At 43.0% G+C, this 20738-nt stretch overlaps 1 protein-coding gene across 6 annotated transcripts in view; it reads right to left on the bottom strand.

Annotated features, from left to right (window-relative positions):
- Nucleotides 1–1938: 1938 nt before the first annotated feature.
- CLASP1 (cytoplasmic linker associated protein 1) overlaps nucleotides 1939–20738 on the bottom strand; it is a 232228-nt gene continuing 213428 nt past the window's right edge. For 5 of the 6 annotated variants that reach the window (XM_072985237.2, XM_078377580.1, XM_078377536.1 and 2 more), the window contains 3 exons: nucleotides 19224–19430; nucleotides 5933–6049; nucleotides 1939–4457 (listed from right to left, as the gene is read on the bottom strand). In XM_072985237.2, coding sequence (XP_072841338.1) covers nucleotides 4371–4457; nucleotides 5933–6049; nucleotides 19224–19430 — 411 coding nt within the window. In that variant the 3' untranslated portion in view covers nucleotides 1939–4370. The remainder of the gene's footprint in view (nucleotides 4458–5932; nucleotides 6050–19223; nucleotides 19431–20738) is intronic. The other variant, XM_072985239.2, reaches the window with a different exon arrangement.

The following is a 20738-nucleotide window of genomic DNA, read 5'->3' as shown; positions in this document are numbered from 1 at the left end:
TGTGTGGACCATAGCAAACTATGGCAAGTTCTTAAAGAAATGGGAGTGCCTGATCACCTTATCTACCTCCTGAAAAATCTATATGTGGGACAGGAAGCAACAGTTAGAACTGGATATGGAACAACTGATTGGTTCAAAATTGGGAAATGAGTACGACAAGGCTGTATATTATCTCCCTACTTATTTAACTTATATGCAGAATACATCATGCGAAAGGCTGGACTGGAGGAATCCCAAACCGGAATTAAGATTGCCGGAAGAAATATCAGTAACCTCAGATATGCAGATGATACCATTCTGACGGCAGAAAGTGAGGAGGAATTAAAGAACCTCTTAATGATGGCGAAAAAGGAGAGTGCCAAAAATGGTCTGAAACTCAACATCAAAAAAACTAAGATCATCCCATCACCTCCTGAGAAGATATGGGGACAGTGACAGATTTTACTTTCTCAGGCTCCATGATCACTGCAGATGGAGATAACAGCCACGAAATTAAAAGACGCCTGCTTCTTGGGAGGAAAGCAATGAAAAACCGAGACAGCATCTTAAAAAGCAGAGACATCACCTTGCCGACAAAGGTCCACATAGTCAAAGCTGTGATTTTTCCAGTTGTGATGTACGGAAGTGAGAGCTGGACCATAAAGAAAGCTGACCACTGAAGAATTGATGCTTTTAAATTGTGGTGCTGGAGGAGACTCTTAAATGTCCCCTGGACTGCAAGAACCTTCAATTCTGAAGGAAATCAACCTTGGAAATCAACCTTGAGTGCTCACCCGAAGGGCATATTCTGAAACTGAGGCTTCAATACTTTGGTCATCTCATGAGAAGACTTCCTGGGGAAGACCCTGATGTTGGGAAAGTGTGAAAGCAAGAGAAGGATGACAGAGGATGAGATGGTTGGACAGCATCATCAAAACTACCAACATGAATTTGACCAAGCTCTGGGAGGCAGTGGAAGACAGGCGGGCCGAGCATGCTCTGGTGCATGGGGTCATGAAAAATTGGACATGACTTAAGGACTAAACAGGAACAAATCATCTATGGGCCGATGGCACTCAGTTCTTACTTCTTATTGTTCTTAAGTTAGGTGTGAGGATAGATGTGATCAAATTATGTCTAGCATTTACAAGGGTCTTTATCCCAAATGGTGGCTCCATGGAACCTAGTCTGGGGAGAGGGTTGTGTTCCCTCTAAAATGATCATGTGCACAACACGGGATTCTTGGAGGTGCTTGTGTTTTTTGGGAGAGACTTCTGGTTTTGGTGGCACAAAACATCTTCCCCCAAATCCTGGACTGTGGATTGTGATATTTTGCTTGCTATGTATGCTATTTGGACCAATGCAATGTTGGGCTGAATATAATTTGGAACCTGGCATTACTAAAAATAAATAAATCAGCAGACTGTTTACTGAGACAGCATGGTATGACTAATCACTGCATAAGTATTTATGACTTTTTCAAGTTGTTACACTCTTTTAAAGTTATACTGTAAGAGTTTTATGAAGACATTCAAGGTATATCCAAGGCAGTCAGGATGAGTTGGGCATTGTGACCTTCATAGAAGGCCCTGCTATGGCACTCCTAAACCTCATGTTTTGTGTTTGTCTTTTAGTGGTCCATATGAATGCTAAGCATGTGATCTTTAAACCTAATTTTCCCGAAAGTATGGATCATATGGATAAAGGCTGCACACACTGAGAGGACTGAGATGGTCCCACAACGAGGTCCTTGCTTCCCACAAATATACTTAGAAAGTCTATGTACATATATATGGTTATAACTCTGGCCAGCATTACAAATATGTGTTTCATTGTGATTTTGGTTTAAGAATTCATATTTTAGGGGAAACAATTCATCTAGTTGAATCTGACAACCTAACTGACAATCTAGTTGACCTTCATAACCAAGCTGCAGTGCCAAGAAGCTCCCATGAGGACTCAAATTTGACTTTCATTTATTCTAGGGCAAACTCAAAAGGTTTTATTTTTTAGCAAATTCTATCATGTAAATGTTAACATAAAAACATCTGTACATTTGCCATGATACACTCAAAAGTGAAACAAATAAGATATAAATACAGATATGGATGTAACATGACAAAAGTGCCCAAAAGGAAAAAAAAACCAAACAGAAATTAAATACATGCGTTGTGAACACTGTGCCAACAAACTTCTTTCTGATGGCTGACTCTTCTGAGAAGCTTTGTAAGCCTGTATTTCCCATTTAAAACATTATTACTATTAGCAAAGTCCTGCTGCATTCTACAAACATTTCTCTGTTGTCCTTTAATATGAACCATTACACTTGATAAATAAAGGGGGCTGGGAGGGTGGTAGAAAGAAGATTTATATGACAATGTTGCAAGTTATATTACTTATACAGGTTATTGAGAAGCTAGTAGGAAGCGATAGAAAAGTCTTGTGTTGTATTGTAATCCAGGCAAGCACACATAGTGTACCTTTTAAAAGAAAGCCACATGCCTCAGTTGATTCAGCACTACTTAGTAAGAGACCTACAGTACTTCAGATGGTGGAAAGGGATTGCATTGCTTTGTTTCCATATGTGCCCCAGGAACACTGGTGCCCCACCGGCGTCATGGATGTCACCATCTAAGGCAACCCAAACAGCAGGCAGGGTTGTTCTGTGCGAATTTGCAGATATCAAGGTTGGGAGGGGAGGGGGACATGAGAAGATGGAAGAGAGCGCAAAGAAAAGAAACCTCTCTCTTTCCTAACGTCTGACAAAGTTAAAAGCCCTGCATCAGGAGGCAGCCAGGGACAAGGCAGCTGCAGACACTGGGACAGTGCTGGGAAAAAGAGGAAGGCCTCCTCAATCTGGCAGCTAAGCGCTGACAACATGCAGATTGATCTCCATCAGCATATATGCATCGGTAGCCAAGAAGTCCTTGTACCTGGAATATGTACTAAACACCCCACATACTCCTGATTGTACAGGTTTAAAGAAAATAAGTTGGTGCAGATTGAGCTAGCCCTTTGAGTACTACCTAAAGAAACAGGGTCATATCTGAAGTATTAAGAGAGACGGGAACTAATTTGCTATGTACATTAGACACAAAACAAGTTTATAAATAATCCAGATTGCATGGTAGTTGGGTAGACATAACATACTCCTGGAGTACTCAAAGGGTCGGGGACTCTTGATGAGAGGGATGGGTGTTAACAGAACAAGTGTCACACTAAGGAGCATCTGTTGACATGACAAACAAAAGCAATATTTTATTAAGAAAGAAAGGCCTGGTTAAATGAGTTGCAGCTCCCAGAAAGCCAAACAAGCTTTGAAAAGCAAAAAATCTCTTTCTGAGGGTTGAAGCAGTAGTAAACAGCAAATTTCACATATATTTCTGAGGAGAAGGGCTGTCAGTTCTTCTGATAGTGACAGTGTAGATGTTTGGCCAGTTCAGAGACAGTACAGTGTATTCACTCTCAGTGCATACTTACCTATTCAGTTAGATAAAATTCTTAAAGACAGAATTCAGTTCCCAGTAACTACTGTAACAGAACAGAGTTCCATTAAAAAAAAATCAAAAACAAAAGGCGGAGCAGGACCAAGATGTGCCATGTGGGCAGAACTTCAACTACAGCAAAAATGGAGAATACATTATAAAATTTTGCGAAACATTTTTGGCAATTTTCAAAAATATAGAAAAAGTGCTAAAACATGACAAGGAAAAACAGATTATTGGAAGGTCTATATAGAGGCAGGTCTTAAATTAGTTATACTAAAACAACTGTGTACTGTCCTATATAAACAGCACCACTTCAAATTGGCTGAGGGCTCCTGGAGAATTCCAATGACCTTGTGTCATTCAGATAATGATATTATACCTTTAAAAAAGCATTCGCCATCACCACTCAGTTAAGGGATCTGATATTGTAACCTACACAGGTTTCTCCTGAAGAAGAAAAAATGTCAGATCATTCAAAATTTTGAACTCAGGCATAAAAGAAATTAGGGAACTAATCAAAGGTTTGATTATAAATGCAGTGTAATATAAAGCCAAAGTCTCATCAATTCTGTAGAAATTGCTTTGATTAAAACATGGATGTAGCTTTGGAACCTTTTCAAGTTTTAGAAATGACTACCTTGTGGATGATTGAGATGCGTTTCAACTCTAGTATTCTACTGCCCTTTTTTTTTTTCAAATGAAGGCTGCAACCCAGGCCTTGCTTCCTTTACATTCAATACCAAGAATATCCTACAATAAACAGCTTTAAAAGGACTAAAAATACTGATTGCAATAAATATCTGCATGGCCTCCATCAGCAGATGAAGTGTGCCAATGAGGGGAGGGTCTCTGAGAGGCACAGCTGATTGCTTCTATGTCTGCAGGTATGTCCAAAGGTCTCCATTAACTATGTGTGGAAACATCTGAAGATGAGCTGCTGTTGCTGTTCGTAGTCTGGGCCCTCTTTATGTACAAGTTCAGGAGCTTCATCTGAAAGGGGAGGAAAAGGAGTCATAACCATGCACTTCATTCATTTCCTTCTTTACAGAGGAGAGTACTCATTAGTTCTTCATAGCTGGCACCACTTTAGGAAACTGCAGACATGCAACTCACCTCTGGATCTCTGACTTAATATTTCAGGATTGCATACCAGTTCAGGATTGTATTCATTGTATTAGTTTTGCTGAAGTGCTCAGGAAAGTTGCTTTTAGGGCTCCCAGAATCCTTTCGCTGTGATGGCTAGGGGCTCTGCAATCCCCAAATCTAAAATTTCTAACCTCTGCTTGGATGGGTAGCATGTTACAGTCAATGAACATATTGGGACTTATTCTGGTATATTTTTACAATATAAAACTTACATTAAAATAACACTAAGGTCATTCCCCTTAAGGAAGAAGTTCAGAAACCAGCTCTGCAGAATGATCCAAATATTTTGTTCCAAATCTCAGCTGTAATTCTCACAATAAGTAATCTGTGGGCAACATGGCTACACATTTCACCCTTGTTCTCTCAGATACTGCTGTATCTTCTTGCTTACTCTCTTTCAATCAAATCAATGTCAAGAGCCATAACTCTGGACTTGGAGATTCATACAGTCAGGCTAACATGAACAAAACTTAGTGATGGTTCTCAGATTCAAAATGAAGGCACCCGTAATAAAAACTTCCTCCCAAGGCTATCACAAGCCAAGCCCAAATTTCAAGCTCATTAATTCACCTGGACATCATCACATATTGCCACTATAGCCCTTTCCCCCAACATCTACCTGGCAGTGGCTGTGGAAACAAAGAAGTCTATCTATTTTCCAACATTCTTGGTTCATCCATCCATCCCATCCATCCAATGTAAAAATATCTTCAATTAGGCAATTCTGATCACCTTCTTTTAACCTTTCCTCTCCCGATCCAGGAACTGTATTGAATATTAATGGCAACAGTTCCCAGTGGGTCTGACATTATGTGTGCAACATGCCTATACTTATTTAGAGCTCCCCAAAGTGGCTGTGATGGAGCCGAAGCCCTGTAAAGTCACGTAGCTGGGAACGCTTCTGCAAGCTAACTCAAGTAGTTAGTTGAGATATTATCAGAAAAGGTCATGCATACTTCAGTAACCAATTGTATATGGAAGTGAGGTGTTCCTGAATACGTGCAAAGCTACTTTGCTGGTTGGGAGCTACAGCTCTAAAAATGCCCAGTGGTTATCCTGAACATTACAATAACCCATATGTATACTGTTCAAGTTTCAAGCAGATTCTCTATAATTTTTCTCAGCTTCTTTTTATAAGTCTGCCATGTATGAAAACTTTGCAAGCCTCCCTTTCAATGGCGCAAGTGCTCTCTGGCCTGTCACTGATTTCAAGATAATCTCACATTCAGCAGCAATCTATGTTTCAAAAGTTACATAATTAAAAAGAGAAACATTCAAACATTCCAAGAGGAGACATCTGGCCCGATCTGAAAACATACCTTACTCCCAGTGAGCTGTGCAAGGTGAGGCTTTAGTTCTTCACCAATAACTGAATATATTGCCACAAGGCAAAATACACTGGCTTTTCGAACACTGCTTTCTGTGTTGTCGTAGCCCTAGATACAAAAAACGAAGAGTCATGTGAATCAAGGCTTCTTTGTAAGACCTCTTCCAATAATTGGGGTAGAAGGAATGAGTGGGACAGGTACATACATCCCATTCAAACAGGAGATGTGTGAAAGCTCTAAGAACTGCTATATTACTGCAGTAAGATCTATACCTGTCCAAAGGTACCCACTTGGAAGTGGGTACTGGAAATATGAAAATCCTACCTGGTGGAATCTTCAGTACATTGTGGAACTAAAATAAACAAAGGTTAACTGCCTTAAGAACAAGAGTATAATCTCTGTAAATAAAGGCCTCAACATAATTTGCTATTCATATATTTATAAAAGTGTCATGTTAGAAGACACAGATGTTAGCATCTGCAAGGTAAACCCTCTGGCCAAAGTTCCATTGCAATTTATACTGGTATAAGTAAAATCATGTAAATTGGGTAGCCAAGTGCAGCTGATGGATAAGGTGCCGGTTGCAAGCCAATCATATGACTGGGGGTGTGCAGGCATGTAACTGGCACCTCATCCTGGATTTGGACAACAGCTCTCCATCTTTGTTCAGGAATCCTGTCATCCAGATTGAGCACAGTGAGTTCTACAGATTGCCTTAATCACTAAAAAACACTTGCCTTTAGTTTACCACCAGACAACAAGCATGTGTTTAAAAGGAACAATAGCTGCTGCCAAAAATGAGTTCATTGATAGCTTAGTGGTTTAGGTATCTGGCTGCAGAGCCCGGGACTGGAAGTTCAATTCCCCACTGTGGCTCCTTGACAGGACCTGCTCGATGATCCATAGGATCCCTTTCCAACTCTTCTTCTTCTTCTTCTTCTACTACTACTACTACTACTACTACTACTACTACTACTACTACTACTACTACTACTACTACTACTACTAAGCACAATAGTGTATTTACTCTGTTTAAAATCTAAAACATGTTGCTTAATTTAACATATGGAAGGTAAACTGCGAAACATCCAGTCACTTCTAGCTTGCAAATAACAAATCACCATTGAGATTTTGAGCATGCACACTGATTGGTTTGACAAGTGTTTGAAAATCCCAACAGAGACTCATTAATTGCCAGTTACATGTAACTGAATCTTATGCCATTTGCCTCCTACACGAGTAATTAAGAAAAGGATTTCAGCCAATCTGACTTTCTTCTCACTCTGTCTCTCCGATGATGGCTAGCATTCCCAGAGGCCTCCAGAAGAGATAGAAAATGAAATCAATAGCTCTACAAGCTAACAGCCAGGTTCTCTGATGCTCACAGGACCTAACTGGCAGAACATATAGTATCTGATAAAGTAAACCTCAGTCCATGAAAGCTTATGCCAAACAATACCTATCAGTCTCTAAGGCATTGCAAGACTCCTCAATATTTTTCAAGAGAACTGCATTTTCAATTGAGCTCCACAAGATCTAGGGCCATGGTGTATGCTCATAACCAAGGGTTGGGCAGCTGTCTGCTAGTTTAGAGTCGAGAAGCAGGTTGTTCAGCTTCACAAGGCAATGCTGAGGTAATGAATGCCCTGAAGGCCAAGTCATACTTGCCTGGGTCAGAGCAGGAATTCCTGTATTTGCATTTCTCAAAGAACATTCTCTTGGAACACAACTAAAACAAATCAAGAATCAACTCTTGACCAATAAAGCAGTCACTAATCCTAAAACACAATGATTAATGTGCAGACACTTTGCCTTGAAAAGTGCTGCAGAAATGCAAAATAGGATATAAAAAGGGGGAATCTAACAAAATGCTGAGGAGTGGTATTTCGACCAGTTAGACATACTCCCTTCCAGGACACTTACTTCCTTCTCCCCTACCACTAGTTTTCCACCCCCCACCGGTCAGTGAGCATGCTTAGTCTTCATTAGAGTGTTTGGTTTTGGGGGGGTTTCTCTCTCTGTGTGTAATATTTGTTTTCTGCTTGCCTGTGTCTCTCCCCCTTCCCCCAAATTATTCCTTCATATTTCTGAAAACTTTGGAGTCCTACCAAGCATACAGAACCTTTCCACTTCTTTTAGTCTTCAACCCTATTAGGCCCTGCCTCAAATTACCACGTAAACAAACCTCATATTTCAACAATTTAATGGTTGGGAACAAGTCTGGTTTGGATTCTTATTTCTAGTGCCCAAGTGGCTCTTAATCACTGTAAGGCCCATTTCTTTAAATATGCAGCAGTGTTCTATTTTTTTCAGCTGCATTTGGTTACCTGGGTTTTCCAAGGGGAAAAAAAAAACTATGAGGAATAAAAGATTAAATATGCACATCCATTCCATGCTATGAAAAGAAGAACAATCCCCCAATGGGAGCTAAAACACACAAAGAATGGAAGAATAAAGCCCTCCCTGAACTGCAGCCCTTTAAAATGTGAGGGGGGGGTAGTTCCTTGACAACTTAAAAGATCCATTGTAGGAGGCTGACAGACATGCACTTTCAAGACTGGCTTCTTCAAATAAGTGAGAAAGAATGGCAGTAGTGGTTGTTAAAGTCAGGTGGCTTGATCTGAGGTACAGTGCTGGAAAAGGGAGCAGACAGTTCCAAGCAGCTACATAAAAAGGGAAAGGAAGTATTAAAGAGCAAAACATGGGTCAGGTATTATTCTGACCGAGGATGGGCAGGACACTGACAAGAAGGGTTTTGCTGGTTACTGCTGTACTGTGTTTAATTGTGAAGGCACAAGAGACCCTTGCCCAAGCAGTACAGTGGAAAGGCACTTAGCTTGCATAGATGTAGAAGTGCTGAAAAACAGAACAAAATTCACACAAACTACAACACTCAGAAAACTACACTATACACTGTATTCATGATGCCAACAGAAATTACATATCCCAAGAAACCAGGTTTTGTGTCGTAAGAACTGGGGAAAATGCAATATTCCTTCAACAGAAGTGAAACCTTACAGAAATATATTGGCTTGTACGCAAGACCTGAGTAACAGCTATGTAATTACTGCCCTGAAGATGATATCTGAAAAGGCTCTAGTGAAAAGGGACATGGAGTTTCTGGTGTGCTTGTGCCCTGGGCTCTGAGTGACCTCTGCTGGGGGAATGCTACAAATATTCATGAAGCAAGATGAGGACAGGCTTGCTCTTCCCAAACAAGATATTGTAATCTGTGGCCTTCAACCCTATGGTTATTCTCAGCCTTTCAGTATTCTCTTATAATTTTAGTTACTGTAGTATTGCGGCTGGAAAAAAAAAGGCAAACTGGCCTTATAGCTAGGTAGAACAGGCTGCCCGTGTGAGAACAGGACAAAGTTCTGTATAAATCATTATATCTTGTGACATGATGATTTGTGTGACTTATATTACCTTGTGCTTCTCTTATGTTATTTTTTTAACTTATAGTTTTTTAAAATTCTATGAATGATGACAACATGGCATTTTTAACCTACCAAGAAGAACATACTTGAGTCACACTGTAAACATTTCTGAAGGTATCTTAACCATGTTTGTTAAGAGTCATTCAAAGGTCAGTGGTGGTTGACAAGTACACTCAAGTATAGGTAGAAAGAAAAACAAATGTAAGGTGGGAAAAGGTCTTTAGTCCAGTATCATGAAAGATTATGCCCACAGTTCTGATAGATTTAGTAGTAGTCATCAAAAGGGTGTCTATGAAGGCTATGTTCTATGCATCTAAAAAAGCAGCTACAGTCCACAAAAGCTTACACCAATTAAACTGGTTCATCTTCTTGTTGATTTTTAAAAGTGCAATACAGTCCAATAACTCCTGCAGACCCTGGTGTGTGTGCATATCACTATCTCATAGAGACACGGAGAAAGAAAGCTGTTAGGAAACTTGCAGATGCTTCTCTTCCTTTTCTCGGATCCCGTCCACTCATGGGAAATGGTCTCCATCAGTTCTCTGCCTGCTTCTCCCTGTTGTCAAAACTGTGTTTTGGCAATTGCACTTACTCTTCAGGACTTGCAGTACTGAGGGGGGTTTTGTCTTCAGAAATGAATACGGTTACATGAATCAACCAGGAATAAATAGCCACAAAGCATGATTGTCACACCTCGCCAGATGTGAGAGCTTTATGCATCTCTTGACTATCTCTGGTGAGATTTTATGGAGACTCACACTGAACCATACTGAAGTAACTTCATTTATTTCCCCTCCCACCTAAAAGAAGAATTATGGAGGGGAGAGGGGCCGCACTTTCCCAACCAACATTTTTACCAAACAAGTGATTAGGCAAACCAAGTAGCATGTCTAAGACAAGCCGCCTTTCCTAAGATGTTCATATGTTTCCAACATTTTTAAACAAAGTTTGCAACATTTTGTACAGCATTTTCCACAATCTGATAAAAAAAAAAACCTGTTTCAGTCTCCTTTAGAAAGCTGGGATTCTCCTCAAGACAGATAGCACACAATTGCTGCTCAGACACTCTTTGCAAATCTGAGGACTTTTTCTTAAGAGCAATGTGAAGACTGACAGGAACAACTGATTGAATGACATTCGGTGGAAGGGAGGACACCTGTTAATCCATTGCAGCAATATCTGTGGAAAGCCTAATAGAAGACCAACAGATTTTCATAAGCTTTTGCACCAAAGCCCACTCCATCAAGTGTTGATTGATAGAACAGCTGTTTCTATGGAAAGAGTAGCTTGACCAAAATACCAATGATATGGAAATATGCATAAAGAAGGTTAAGTGGCTGGTGGATATTTTATATGGGAAAAAGCAGCTTCAGGAGACTGAGTTTTGGATGGAATAGCAGCAAGGAGCATATGTTTTTAGACCCAACAAAAATTTATGTTCAGAACTGTCTTCTTGTGAGGTTCTAGATTGCAAAACAGCCATTTGTCTGCCTGTCATTCCAAGCTATTTCTATAATACAATTTTCACCTTCAGCCTGGGAAAGGAACTGCAAAATCTCAAAGGTAACAGTGCTTTGCTTTACAAAATGTTGAGTTGTATGTAGTAAATCATTCCAAAAGACTAGGAACTCAGCACGTGTGACAAGCCAAGTTGTAGAAGCTGCCAGTTTTCAAGTAAGCAGCTAAGTGGGAGGTGAGAATATCATATCTCATTTTCACAACATTCTCTGACATCAGAAACTATTGTAGGGACAATTATATTGACCTGTAATACACTTTGAAATGTAGGTTCAGCTGACAAAAGGTGGAAAATGGAGAGCCAGAATAGCACTGAGAAACACGTTTGTCTTAGTAATGGATTTGGTGTCCCTCTGAGCACACTGTGGCACATGAACATGCAAAAGCAGGGAAGGACATGGTTACATGAATCTTTCAAACAGAGACTTAGCCAGAAACAGAGGAGAGGACCTACTGCTTCTGCATGTTTAGTGGCAGAGCAGTTTCAACATCACATGGTCCTGAGGACAACTGGGGATGCTAAGTGAGTCAGCTGGAACTCAGCCAGAGTTTCCTGCTATGACATGGCTCTTGTCCGCCCCAAACACAGGGCTGTGCCCCAAAGGCATAACCTAATTCTGACCTTGTACAATAAGACTTGTGTCTAGTAATGCTCATGGGGAAACAAGAACCAATCACATCAAGCTACCAACCATATGCTGCTCTTTAAGGCATAGGTCAGGAGAACACAATTGACTTTGTCTACAATATTCTTTGGCTACTAAATTCCAATGATACTCATAAATCCAAAACAGAACACCAAACAAACCCTCAGTTGGCAAGCCTTTAGCTAATGTTGCCAGTCTGAAACTATCATGAAAGTGGATAAACTTTAATCTAGTTGAAGCAGATTTTTTTTACACATGTATCATGTCGACCTGGATTGTTCGACTTTGACACTTAACACTGCAAACAATCCTTAAAGTATCTCTCTGTGACAAACCTTTCAGGGAATCTTTAGAAAGGGGAGGAAAGCGATGACAAACCTACACAGCATCTTAAAAAGCAGAGACATCACCTTGCCAACAAAAGTCCGCATAGTCAAAGCTACGTTTTTTCCTTTAGTGATGTATGGAAGTGAGAGCTGGACCATAAAGAAAGCAGACCGCCGAAGAATTGATGCTTTTGAATTGTGGTGCTGGAGGAGACTCTTGAGAGTCCCCTGGACTGAAAGGAAAACAAACCTATCCATTCTAAAGGAAATCAACCCTGAGTGTTCACTGGAAGGACAGATCCTGAAGCTGAGGCTACAATATTCTGGCCATCTCATGAGAAGGGAAGACTCCCTGGAAAAGACCCTGACGTTGGGAAAGTGTGAAGGCAAGAGGAGAAGGGGACGACAGAGGATGAGATGGCTCGACAGCGTCATCGAAGCGACCAACAGGAATCTGACCCAACTGTGGGAGGCAGTGGAAGACAGGAGGGCCTGGCATGCTGTGGTCCATGGGGTCACGAAGAGTCGGACATGACTAAACAACAACAGACCTCATTAGGCTTCTCTGAGCAAAAGATTTAGAGCAATGAGGGCTCTCAGGGAGTGCTGCTTCTTTGCCATCTCTCTCCCAAGTACTGGTTGTGATGGCCCCTCCCTTCCCCAAGAGCCTTCACAGGATTACTGAAGAGCTTGCAGGGGGGGGGGGGAATGGGAGAAGCAAGACAAGAGGAGCCTGTTTGCCAATACCCTGATCGAAGGCAGAACAGCATTGCAGGATCACAAGATCATATATTTCAACATCTGACTAGCCTGAGAAAAACATGAAAGACAACTGTTGCAAATGTCTCCTTTCAATGATGTACATATTTTTAGTGCTTTTATGGACTTTACTACGGAATGCCTCAACTACTTGATGGAAAAGTGTAGCAACAGTAAATACAGTAACCAATATCTTTCAGACTGCAAAAACTCTAAACAGGCCTTGCCAAACAAGAGCTCTGTAAGATACGGAGGTCCCAGGTTTATGCCTCAAAATAAAATTTAAAAAGAGAGGCTACTTACCTGTAACCATGGTTCTTCAAGTGGTCATCTGTGAATTCACACAAAAGGGTTAACCCAGCACCAGCGTTGGTCCTCTCGGAACATTCTCGAGCTTTAAGAGAAAAGCAACAAGTTTAAGGCTGCCTAAACCATGCATGCTCCGTCCGCCCCAGCCTCAGTTTCATTTATCCGCCACAGGTACCTGAGCATGAGCTAGATACAGCCAGTGACAGATAGAGGGGAGGCAGGGCGGGATTGTGTGAATTCACAGGTGACCACTTGAAGAACCATGGTTACAGGTAAGTAACCTCTCTTTCTTCATTGTGGTCTTCTGTGAATGCATACAAAAGGGTGATTAGCACGCTTACTCACCGGATGGTGGGCTGTCACTGGAGGACAGACGTGAACACCGCTCTCCCGAAACTTGTCTCCTTCTTAGCCCGCAGGTCTAGTCTGTAGTGAGTGATGAAAGTGGAGACATTAGACCAAGTGGCAGTCCTGCAGATGTCAGGTACATCAACGCCACGCAGTAGGGCAGTAAAAGAGGTGGAATGAGCCCAAAGTCCTTCAGGTGGAGTCTTATGCTGATGCTCATAAGCAAGTGAAATTGTGGAGACAAGCCATCTGGAGAGCGTTGAAGACAATGCTGGGAGACCTTTCTTTTTCCCAAAGTAGCAGAGGAAAAGTCTATTGGATGACCTAAAGTCCCTGGTTCTAGAGACATAGAAGGCCAGAGCCCTCCTGACATCCAGAGTGTGGAGCATGCGCTCGGTGTCATTTGTAGGTTCAGAGAAAAGAGTGGGAAGCAGTAAGGGCTGGTTGAGGTGAAAGTCTGAAACCACCTTTGGAAGGAAAGAGACATCAGGGTGTAACAGAACTTTATCCTTGAAAAACTGTAGAAAAGGTTGGTCAGAACGAAGGGCAGCAAGTTCACTTGCACGTCTGGCAGAAGTGATGGCCACAAGAAACAACGACTTAAAAGTTAACATTTTGAGGTCGCAGGTAGCCATTGGCTCAAAGGGAGGACGAGCAAGGGCATGCAACACCAATTGGAGGGACCACTGCGGAACCTGTGGCCAAACTGGAGGCCTCAGATCAGTAAGTCCTTTGAGAAAGGCCTTAACCGTAGGATGGGAGAAGAGGCGTGATGAATCTGAATCCTTAGGCTGGAAGGAGATAATTGGAGCTAGGTAAACTTTAATAGTGGAAATGGACAACTTGAAATCAAACAGGTAACACAGATATTGCAGTAACGTAGAGATAGACACAGGGGATGGCACAAGATCCCTGGCTTCAGTGAATTTCAAAAAAGTCTCCATTTATAACTGTAGAGTAGAATAGTGGAGGGTTTCTTTGCCCGATCTAACGCCTCCTTGATCTTGGGGAGATCCTCCACGCCGTTAGATGCAGAGTGTCCACATCTGGATGGAGCACCCTGCCTGCATCTTGAGTTAATAGATTGGGTGAAGCTGGTAGTTTCATGAAGTCAGAGGACATCATCTTCAGCGTTGGAAACCATACTTGTCGAGGCCAGTATGGTGCTATGAAGATTGCCTCCACAGGTGTGTGACGAAGTTTCACCAGTGACCTCTGAATCAGTGGGAGAGGTGGAAACATGTATAGGAGTCCCTGATTCCACTGAATCATAAACGCATCCCCGATGGAGTCTTTGCCGAGGCCGGCTCTGGATGCATAACTGGTGCACATCTCGTTCAGTTGAGAAGCAAAGAGATCTACATCTGGAGTCCACCAGAGGCAATGCGAAACACCTCTGTGTTCAACTCCCATTCGTGGTTCTGAGCTGTGGTGTGGCTCAGTTGGTCTGCTAGGGCATTCTCTGTTGTGGACACATGAATTGCCACAGGAAACGGTGGAGATAACACCATTCCCACAGGTGAATGGCGAGGTATAGCAGTGATCCTGAGCGTGTCCCTCCTTGTTTGTTGATATAGTACATGGTCGTGGTGTTGTCTGTTACTACTTGAACACCACGACCCTGCACCATGGGAAGAAAAGCTCTGAAGGCCTTGATGACCGCTATGATCTCCAGATGATTTATGTGGAGGTTTCTTTCTTGTGCAGACCAAAGAGCATGAACCTTGTGCTGTCCGCAGTGCGCTCCCCATCCTGTTGGACTGGTGTCTGTCGTCACTTGGGCGGTGAGCCAAAGTGGTTGAAAGGGTCTGCCTATCCTCAGATGAGGATAGTTCCACCATTCGAGTTGTCGTGCAAGCTCTCGAGTTACGCCTCTGGCTGTCTGTCATGGGATTGAAGAGTGCCAGGAACCATGACTGTAGGGACCGCAGTTTGAGACGTACGTGTACCAGAGCCGGAGTGGTGGATGCCATGAGGCCTAACAGATGTTGAACATGTTTCGCCTTCACGCGGGCCCCTGGCCGAAACTTCCTGAGAGCCTTGCGTATTTTTTTAATCCGATCTTTGGGCAGAAAAATTCGACTTCTGATGGCATCCAGACGTGCTCCGATGTAATGCACTATCTTGGAGGGTTCGAGATGTGACTTCTCCCTGTTGATGGTGAGACCTAGTTTTGGCAGTAACCATAGAATGAATTTTGTGTCTTTCAGAGCCTGAGTCCTGGATGGAGAGACTACCAGCCAATCGTCTATGTAAGGATAGACGTGGATGCCATTGAGGCATAGGTAAGCTGCCACAGGTGCCATGACCTTTGTGAATGTCCTGGGAGCTGTTGAAAGTCCGAAGGGCAAGGCTAGGAATTGATAAATGGTTCCCTAAAAGATGGTGTAAGACCTATCCTCGACCTAAGAATCCTAAACAGGTACTTGCAATGATCTGGATGGATGCTCACATGGAAGTATGCATCCTTCAGATCCACCACCACATACCAATTGTTTTTCTTTAGCAGGGGCAGGATGGACTCCAAGGTCACCATTCGGAAGTGTCTTGGATGCAGGTAAGTGTTTTGCATTCTTGGGTCAAGGATAGGTCTTACACCTCCACCTTTCTTTGGCACGGCGAAGTACCGGGAGTAGAATCCAATTTTTAGATCTCTGAGTGGGACAGGTTGAATGGCGTCCTTTTCTAGAAGTGACAGAACTTCCTCCTCTAAAGCGGGATCGAAAGATGTGTGACTTACGAATCCTAAGGGAGGAAATTCTATAAATTCCAGTTGGTAGCCGAATTGGATGATTTTCAATGTCCATGAGTCGTTCGTGGTGGCAGACCAGTTTTCCAGAAATGCTTAAAGTCGTGTGGTGATGGGATTTCTATTTATGTGTATGATAGAATCAAAGATACTGTTTTGACTTTTTGGCAGGAGGCTTGTAAGACTGCCTACGCTGTGACTGCTGAGGACGGTAACTGGGAGCGGAGGAAGAAGCCTGAGATGCCCTTTGCTGAGGTAAGTTCTTGTAAGGTCTGTACTGTTGTGAAGATTGCTGATATTGTGCATAAGACCTTCTCCATTGAAATTTTTTGTATCTAGGTTGTGGCTGGATTGAGTATGATTTGGCGGTCTTCTTTGCCTTATGAAGCTCCTCCAAATGGTTGTCAGTTTTCTCATTGAATAGTCCAGTAGCGTCAAAAGCAAGGTTTTCCAGTTTGGTTTTGACGTCCTCTAGGATGTCAGCAGACCTCAGCCATGCATGCCTGCGAATAGTGACAGCCGACACAAGAACTCTGGCAGCAGTCTCCGCTGCATGCCTAATGGACAATCTTTGATGTTTTGATACAGTCTGTGCTTCCTCATAGGAATTTAGGAAACCCTGCCGAACGTCCTCTGGGGTCATTTTGAGGCCAGGTAGAATTTTAAGCCAGAGCTGCTTTTGGTATGCTACCAAGGCAGTTTGATAGTTGATGATTCGAAGGAGCAGCGAAATTAAGGAGTAGATTTTTCTCCCAATAATCTCCAGCTTTTTACCCTCCTTATTCATGTGAGTGACATGTGATTTCCCAGAGGGCTTAGTGCAACTTGTTTCCACAACCAGTGAGTTCGGAATTGGATGTTTAAGCAAGAATTTTGTGTCACTGCCATGAACACGATAAAGATTTTCTGTGCGAGGAGAAACAGAGGGAGAGGTAGAAGGCTGATCCCAGAATTCTTTGATAATCACCATTACCACTGGAATGAAGGTGAGACTTGGGGGAGGAGACCTTTCTTGATTGATGTCACCAAAAATAAGGTCCTCAGCAGGAGGTTTAGGTTGGTGTACCTCCAGCTTTAAAGCCCTTGCTAGTCCTGAGAGCACCTGTGAGTAAGAGGAGAAATCTTCTGAGGGAGACGAGGTGTGTGGATCCCCTGTATCAGAACCCACAACTTCACCCTCAGGGAGCTCCCCTTGGCAAGGTTGCAATGTTAACTCTTGCTCAGAATTAGAAGATGCCACAGAGGAAACCTCATCCGGGTCTGATAAGACATCCCTTTTCCTTTTACGAAGTTGTCTTTTGACGTCGAGATTGAAGGACTGGGTCTGCTTGATGAGATAGGAGCTGTCGATGTCGAAGGAACAGGTTCTACAGGAGGTGGCACTGGGGCCCTAGAGCCCTCGATGTCGACCCGTTGACGTCAATGATGGCGGCGGGGACGTGGAGACTCAGAAGAAGACGAAGAAGAAACGCAAATATATTTTACTTTCTTATGTTTTTGACCCTGATCGGTCGACGTGGAAGAAGAGTCCCAAGAGCTATAGTCCCGACAACGTTGATGGTGGTGACGAACCCTTGGTCTATCAGAATCGTCCGAGTCTGAAGACCTATTTCGACGTCGGTGTTTGGATCGACGTCTAGTTGAAGAGCGGTGTTTCCTCTTCGACGAGCGCTTTTTTCGAGGGGATCTCAACCTCGAATGCGCTGACGAGACCGAAAGAGCCGAAGACCCCTGCCCATGAGGTACTGGGCTGTGTGGGGCAGAAGTCAAGCCTGCAGTGGCTCCAGCAAGCTGATTCGGCGTCGGAGATGAAACGCCAGCTGGAAGAGACGGCTCAACTTGTCGAGGAGGGAGCGATGGGGCTGCCTCCGACAAAGATTCATGGTCTCTCGACGAGTCCTCCAGTATAGGCGATGGTAAAGCTTCAGAAATAGGTGGTAGTTGAATAGAGGGTTCCTTAGCCTTAACAGGAGCCTTTCCTTTTGCTTGCTTCACAGGTTTAGATGCAGGAGCAGGAGCAGACTTCGATGTCGAAGCGGACTTCTTCGAAGAAGTTGCTTTTTTAAGAGGTCTGGTGACTTTGGAGACAACAGACTGAATGGAAGTTCCCGATTCAGATGGAGGGGTGGCTGAAGGTGAGGCCATTTCCAGGTCAGAAGGTCTAGTAGAAGCTAAAGTGGACACCCACAGGCGGTACTTAAGACGCTGTTGCCTGGCTTTTAGCGCAGCTTTAGTAAAGGCTTTACAATGTCTACAAGATTTAGTGAGGTGGGATTCACCTAAACAGAAAAGGCAACGATCATGCCCATCTTGGTGGGGAATCTTCCTGGAGCAAACAACACAGCGGCTAAATGGCCCTGAAGGGGACATAAAAGCTGAAAGGTCTTACTGGTAGCCGTTAATAAAGCGGGGGAAAAGGTGGGAAGTCCGAAGCAGCCAAAATTGAATGGGAAATCCCAAATGGAGTGGAGCCAAAAAAAAAAGTCCACATCAGGGAAGGAGACAGTTCACAAAATCCGTTTGATCCAATGTCAAAAGCCGAAGAAATCAGTCAAAATTAGCGAAAGTATATAGAGCTCGAAGCGAGAGGTTCCAAACCGCTAGGCGGAAAAATGGAACTGAGGCTGGGGCGGGCGGAGCATGCGCGGTATAGGCAGCCTTAAACTTGTTACTTTTCTCTTAAAGCTCGAGAATGTTCCGAGAGGACCAACGCTGGCGCTGGGTTAACCCTTTTGTGTGCATTCACAGAAGACCATGCTGAAGAATTAAGGTTTTGTGTTTTGTTTTGTTTTCTAAAAAAAGAAAAGGCCAAGGAGTACATTCAAATGCCATCATCTGGCTCCCTAGTTTGGTTGTGCAAGCATCTGGCAGGAACATTTGTAGCGAGACAAATGAGTGAGATGATCCTGCTATTCTTTACAATTAGAGGCTGCTGAAGGAAGAAAAGGGAGACGTGGGACCAAGTGAACTTCCCGATTTCCCTATGAGCCAGGAACCAGTCATCTTGGCATTTTTCTGGAAATAAAAATCATCCTGGATTTCACTGGCAATGCACCAAGTTTCTATTGCTTACTATTCCATTCAGCTGAGCATCTCTTCATAGTCACCAGAAGGTAAGTGTACCAGAATATTAAAGCGGTGTTTACTGCTCACAGCAACCCACTCGCTTCCCACAGGGTGCCTTACCTGCAACAGCCCAGGGATGATGTCTTGAAGGAGTTGATGCAAAGACTCCTTTGAGATCCTCTCAATGACTTTAGTCTGCATTTTAATAGCAGCCAGATTAATTGGGTAGTCTGCTGTTTGGATGATGGGGCAAAGCACTTTGATGCACTGTTCTGGGTGGATCGAGCTGGCCAGAGTGGAGGCTGCTTCCTCAGCAGCTCTGACAACCTAGTTGGTGGTGGTAGAAACAAGGAAAACATCAGCATTTTAAACATGTGTCCTTCACAGAAAACACACAGAACATACTGAAAAGGGAGTGGCCCAGAAGCAAGCCAACAGTTTCTGCCTCTAAGAGGTGGACAAAGCACAATTCTCACGCCACCCTCAGGGGCTTTTTGAAGACCCCCCCCCAAATCACACTCCATCCCCCAACTTTTGGGAACCAAAAGCGTATTTCTGCTGCTAGTGCAAAGGAGTTTTTCAATACACTTACTCTAGAACTGACATATTATAGACTTCAGAGACTGGGCATTTCTGAAACCCTTTTTGTATCAGCATGATACAAATGGCAACAGTGACGGAGAGTTAGGGCAAGCTTCCCTAGTCAGTTTTTCATGCCTTACAAAACATGCCAGATGAAATCAACATTGTAGGATAACGGAATGCTCAAGGCAGCATTACGGAGATGGCAGATCCCCTAGTTATCCAATGCCACTGACTCATCAGCAGGGTCTATACTCTACAACTTGGGGGAGTGGAGATTTCCAGCTGGATGCTCTTTGCAGAAGACAAAGAGTACATGTTCCGGCCTCACTGATAAAATTAAACTAGCTGCAAATCACTTTATTAGGTAAAAAGATCAGTTTTCTTCTGGGATTTGTACGATGCTAATTCAAAGCCACAGTGTAAGGCTGTATTCACATATATGCATCAGTTCCCCCACCCTCTTAATTCATGCTTGTTTTCTTGCAGTCAATAAATTTGGATGCTTGCCAAATGCTATGTTTATGCAAAATCTACAGAAAGAACTGAGAATTACAACTCTGGTTCCAAGGCAGCAATCTAGCTGCCAATATTAGCCTCAAATGAACCTTGGTTTCTTCAACATTGGCCAGCATTCTGTCCAATCATTATGAACATGGAACGCCAATTGGGGAAGCTGCTGCAGGGATCTGATGAGGTGCAGGTCATGGTCATGGTCATGGTCATGCAGAACTACCACATTGTTGGATCACTGTGGCAGCTTCCAAAACTGGAGTTCCACGCATGTAACTATTCAACAGGGCACTGGGGGCCATTATCATTTTCTTACTTTAAGTTAAAGTGAGAAAATGATAGGTTATATATTTAATTTTGAAGCTCTATAAATATAGTATGCATGTAGATGCCATGTACAACTTTGATTGTTGGATGATGGTAGTGCTCAATTTGAGGCCTATTCTTCTGAGATTGAATCCGTGGCCCTGAGTGATTGTTCCCACGAGAAAACCTTCAGCCATGACTGTCTTTTATAATTTTACAGTGCTGGATTGATGA

Source organism: Pogona vitticeps, chromosome 1 (assembly GCF_051106095.1).
Source record: "Pogona vitticeps strain Pit_001003342236 chromosome 1, PviZW2.1, whole genome shotgun sequence".
Classification (NCBI taxonomy): domain Eukaryota; kingdom Metazoa; phylum Chordata; class Lepidosauria; order Squamata; family Agamidae; genus Pogona; species Pogona vitticeps.
This window is presented reverse-complemented; position numbering and strand designations above follow the sequence as displayed.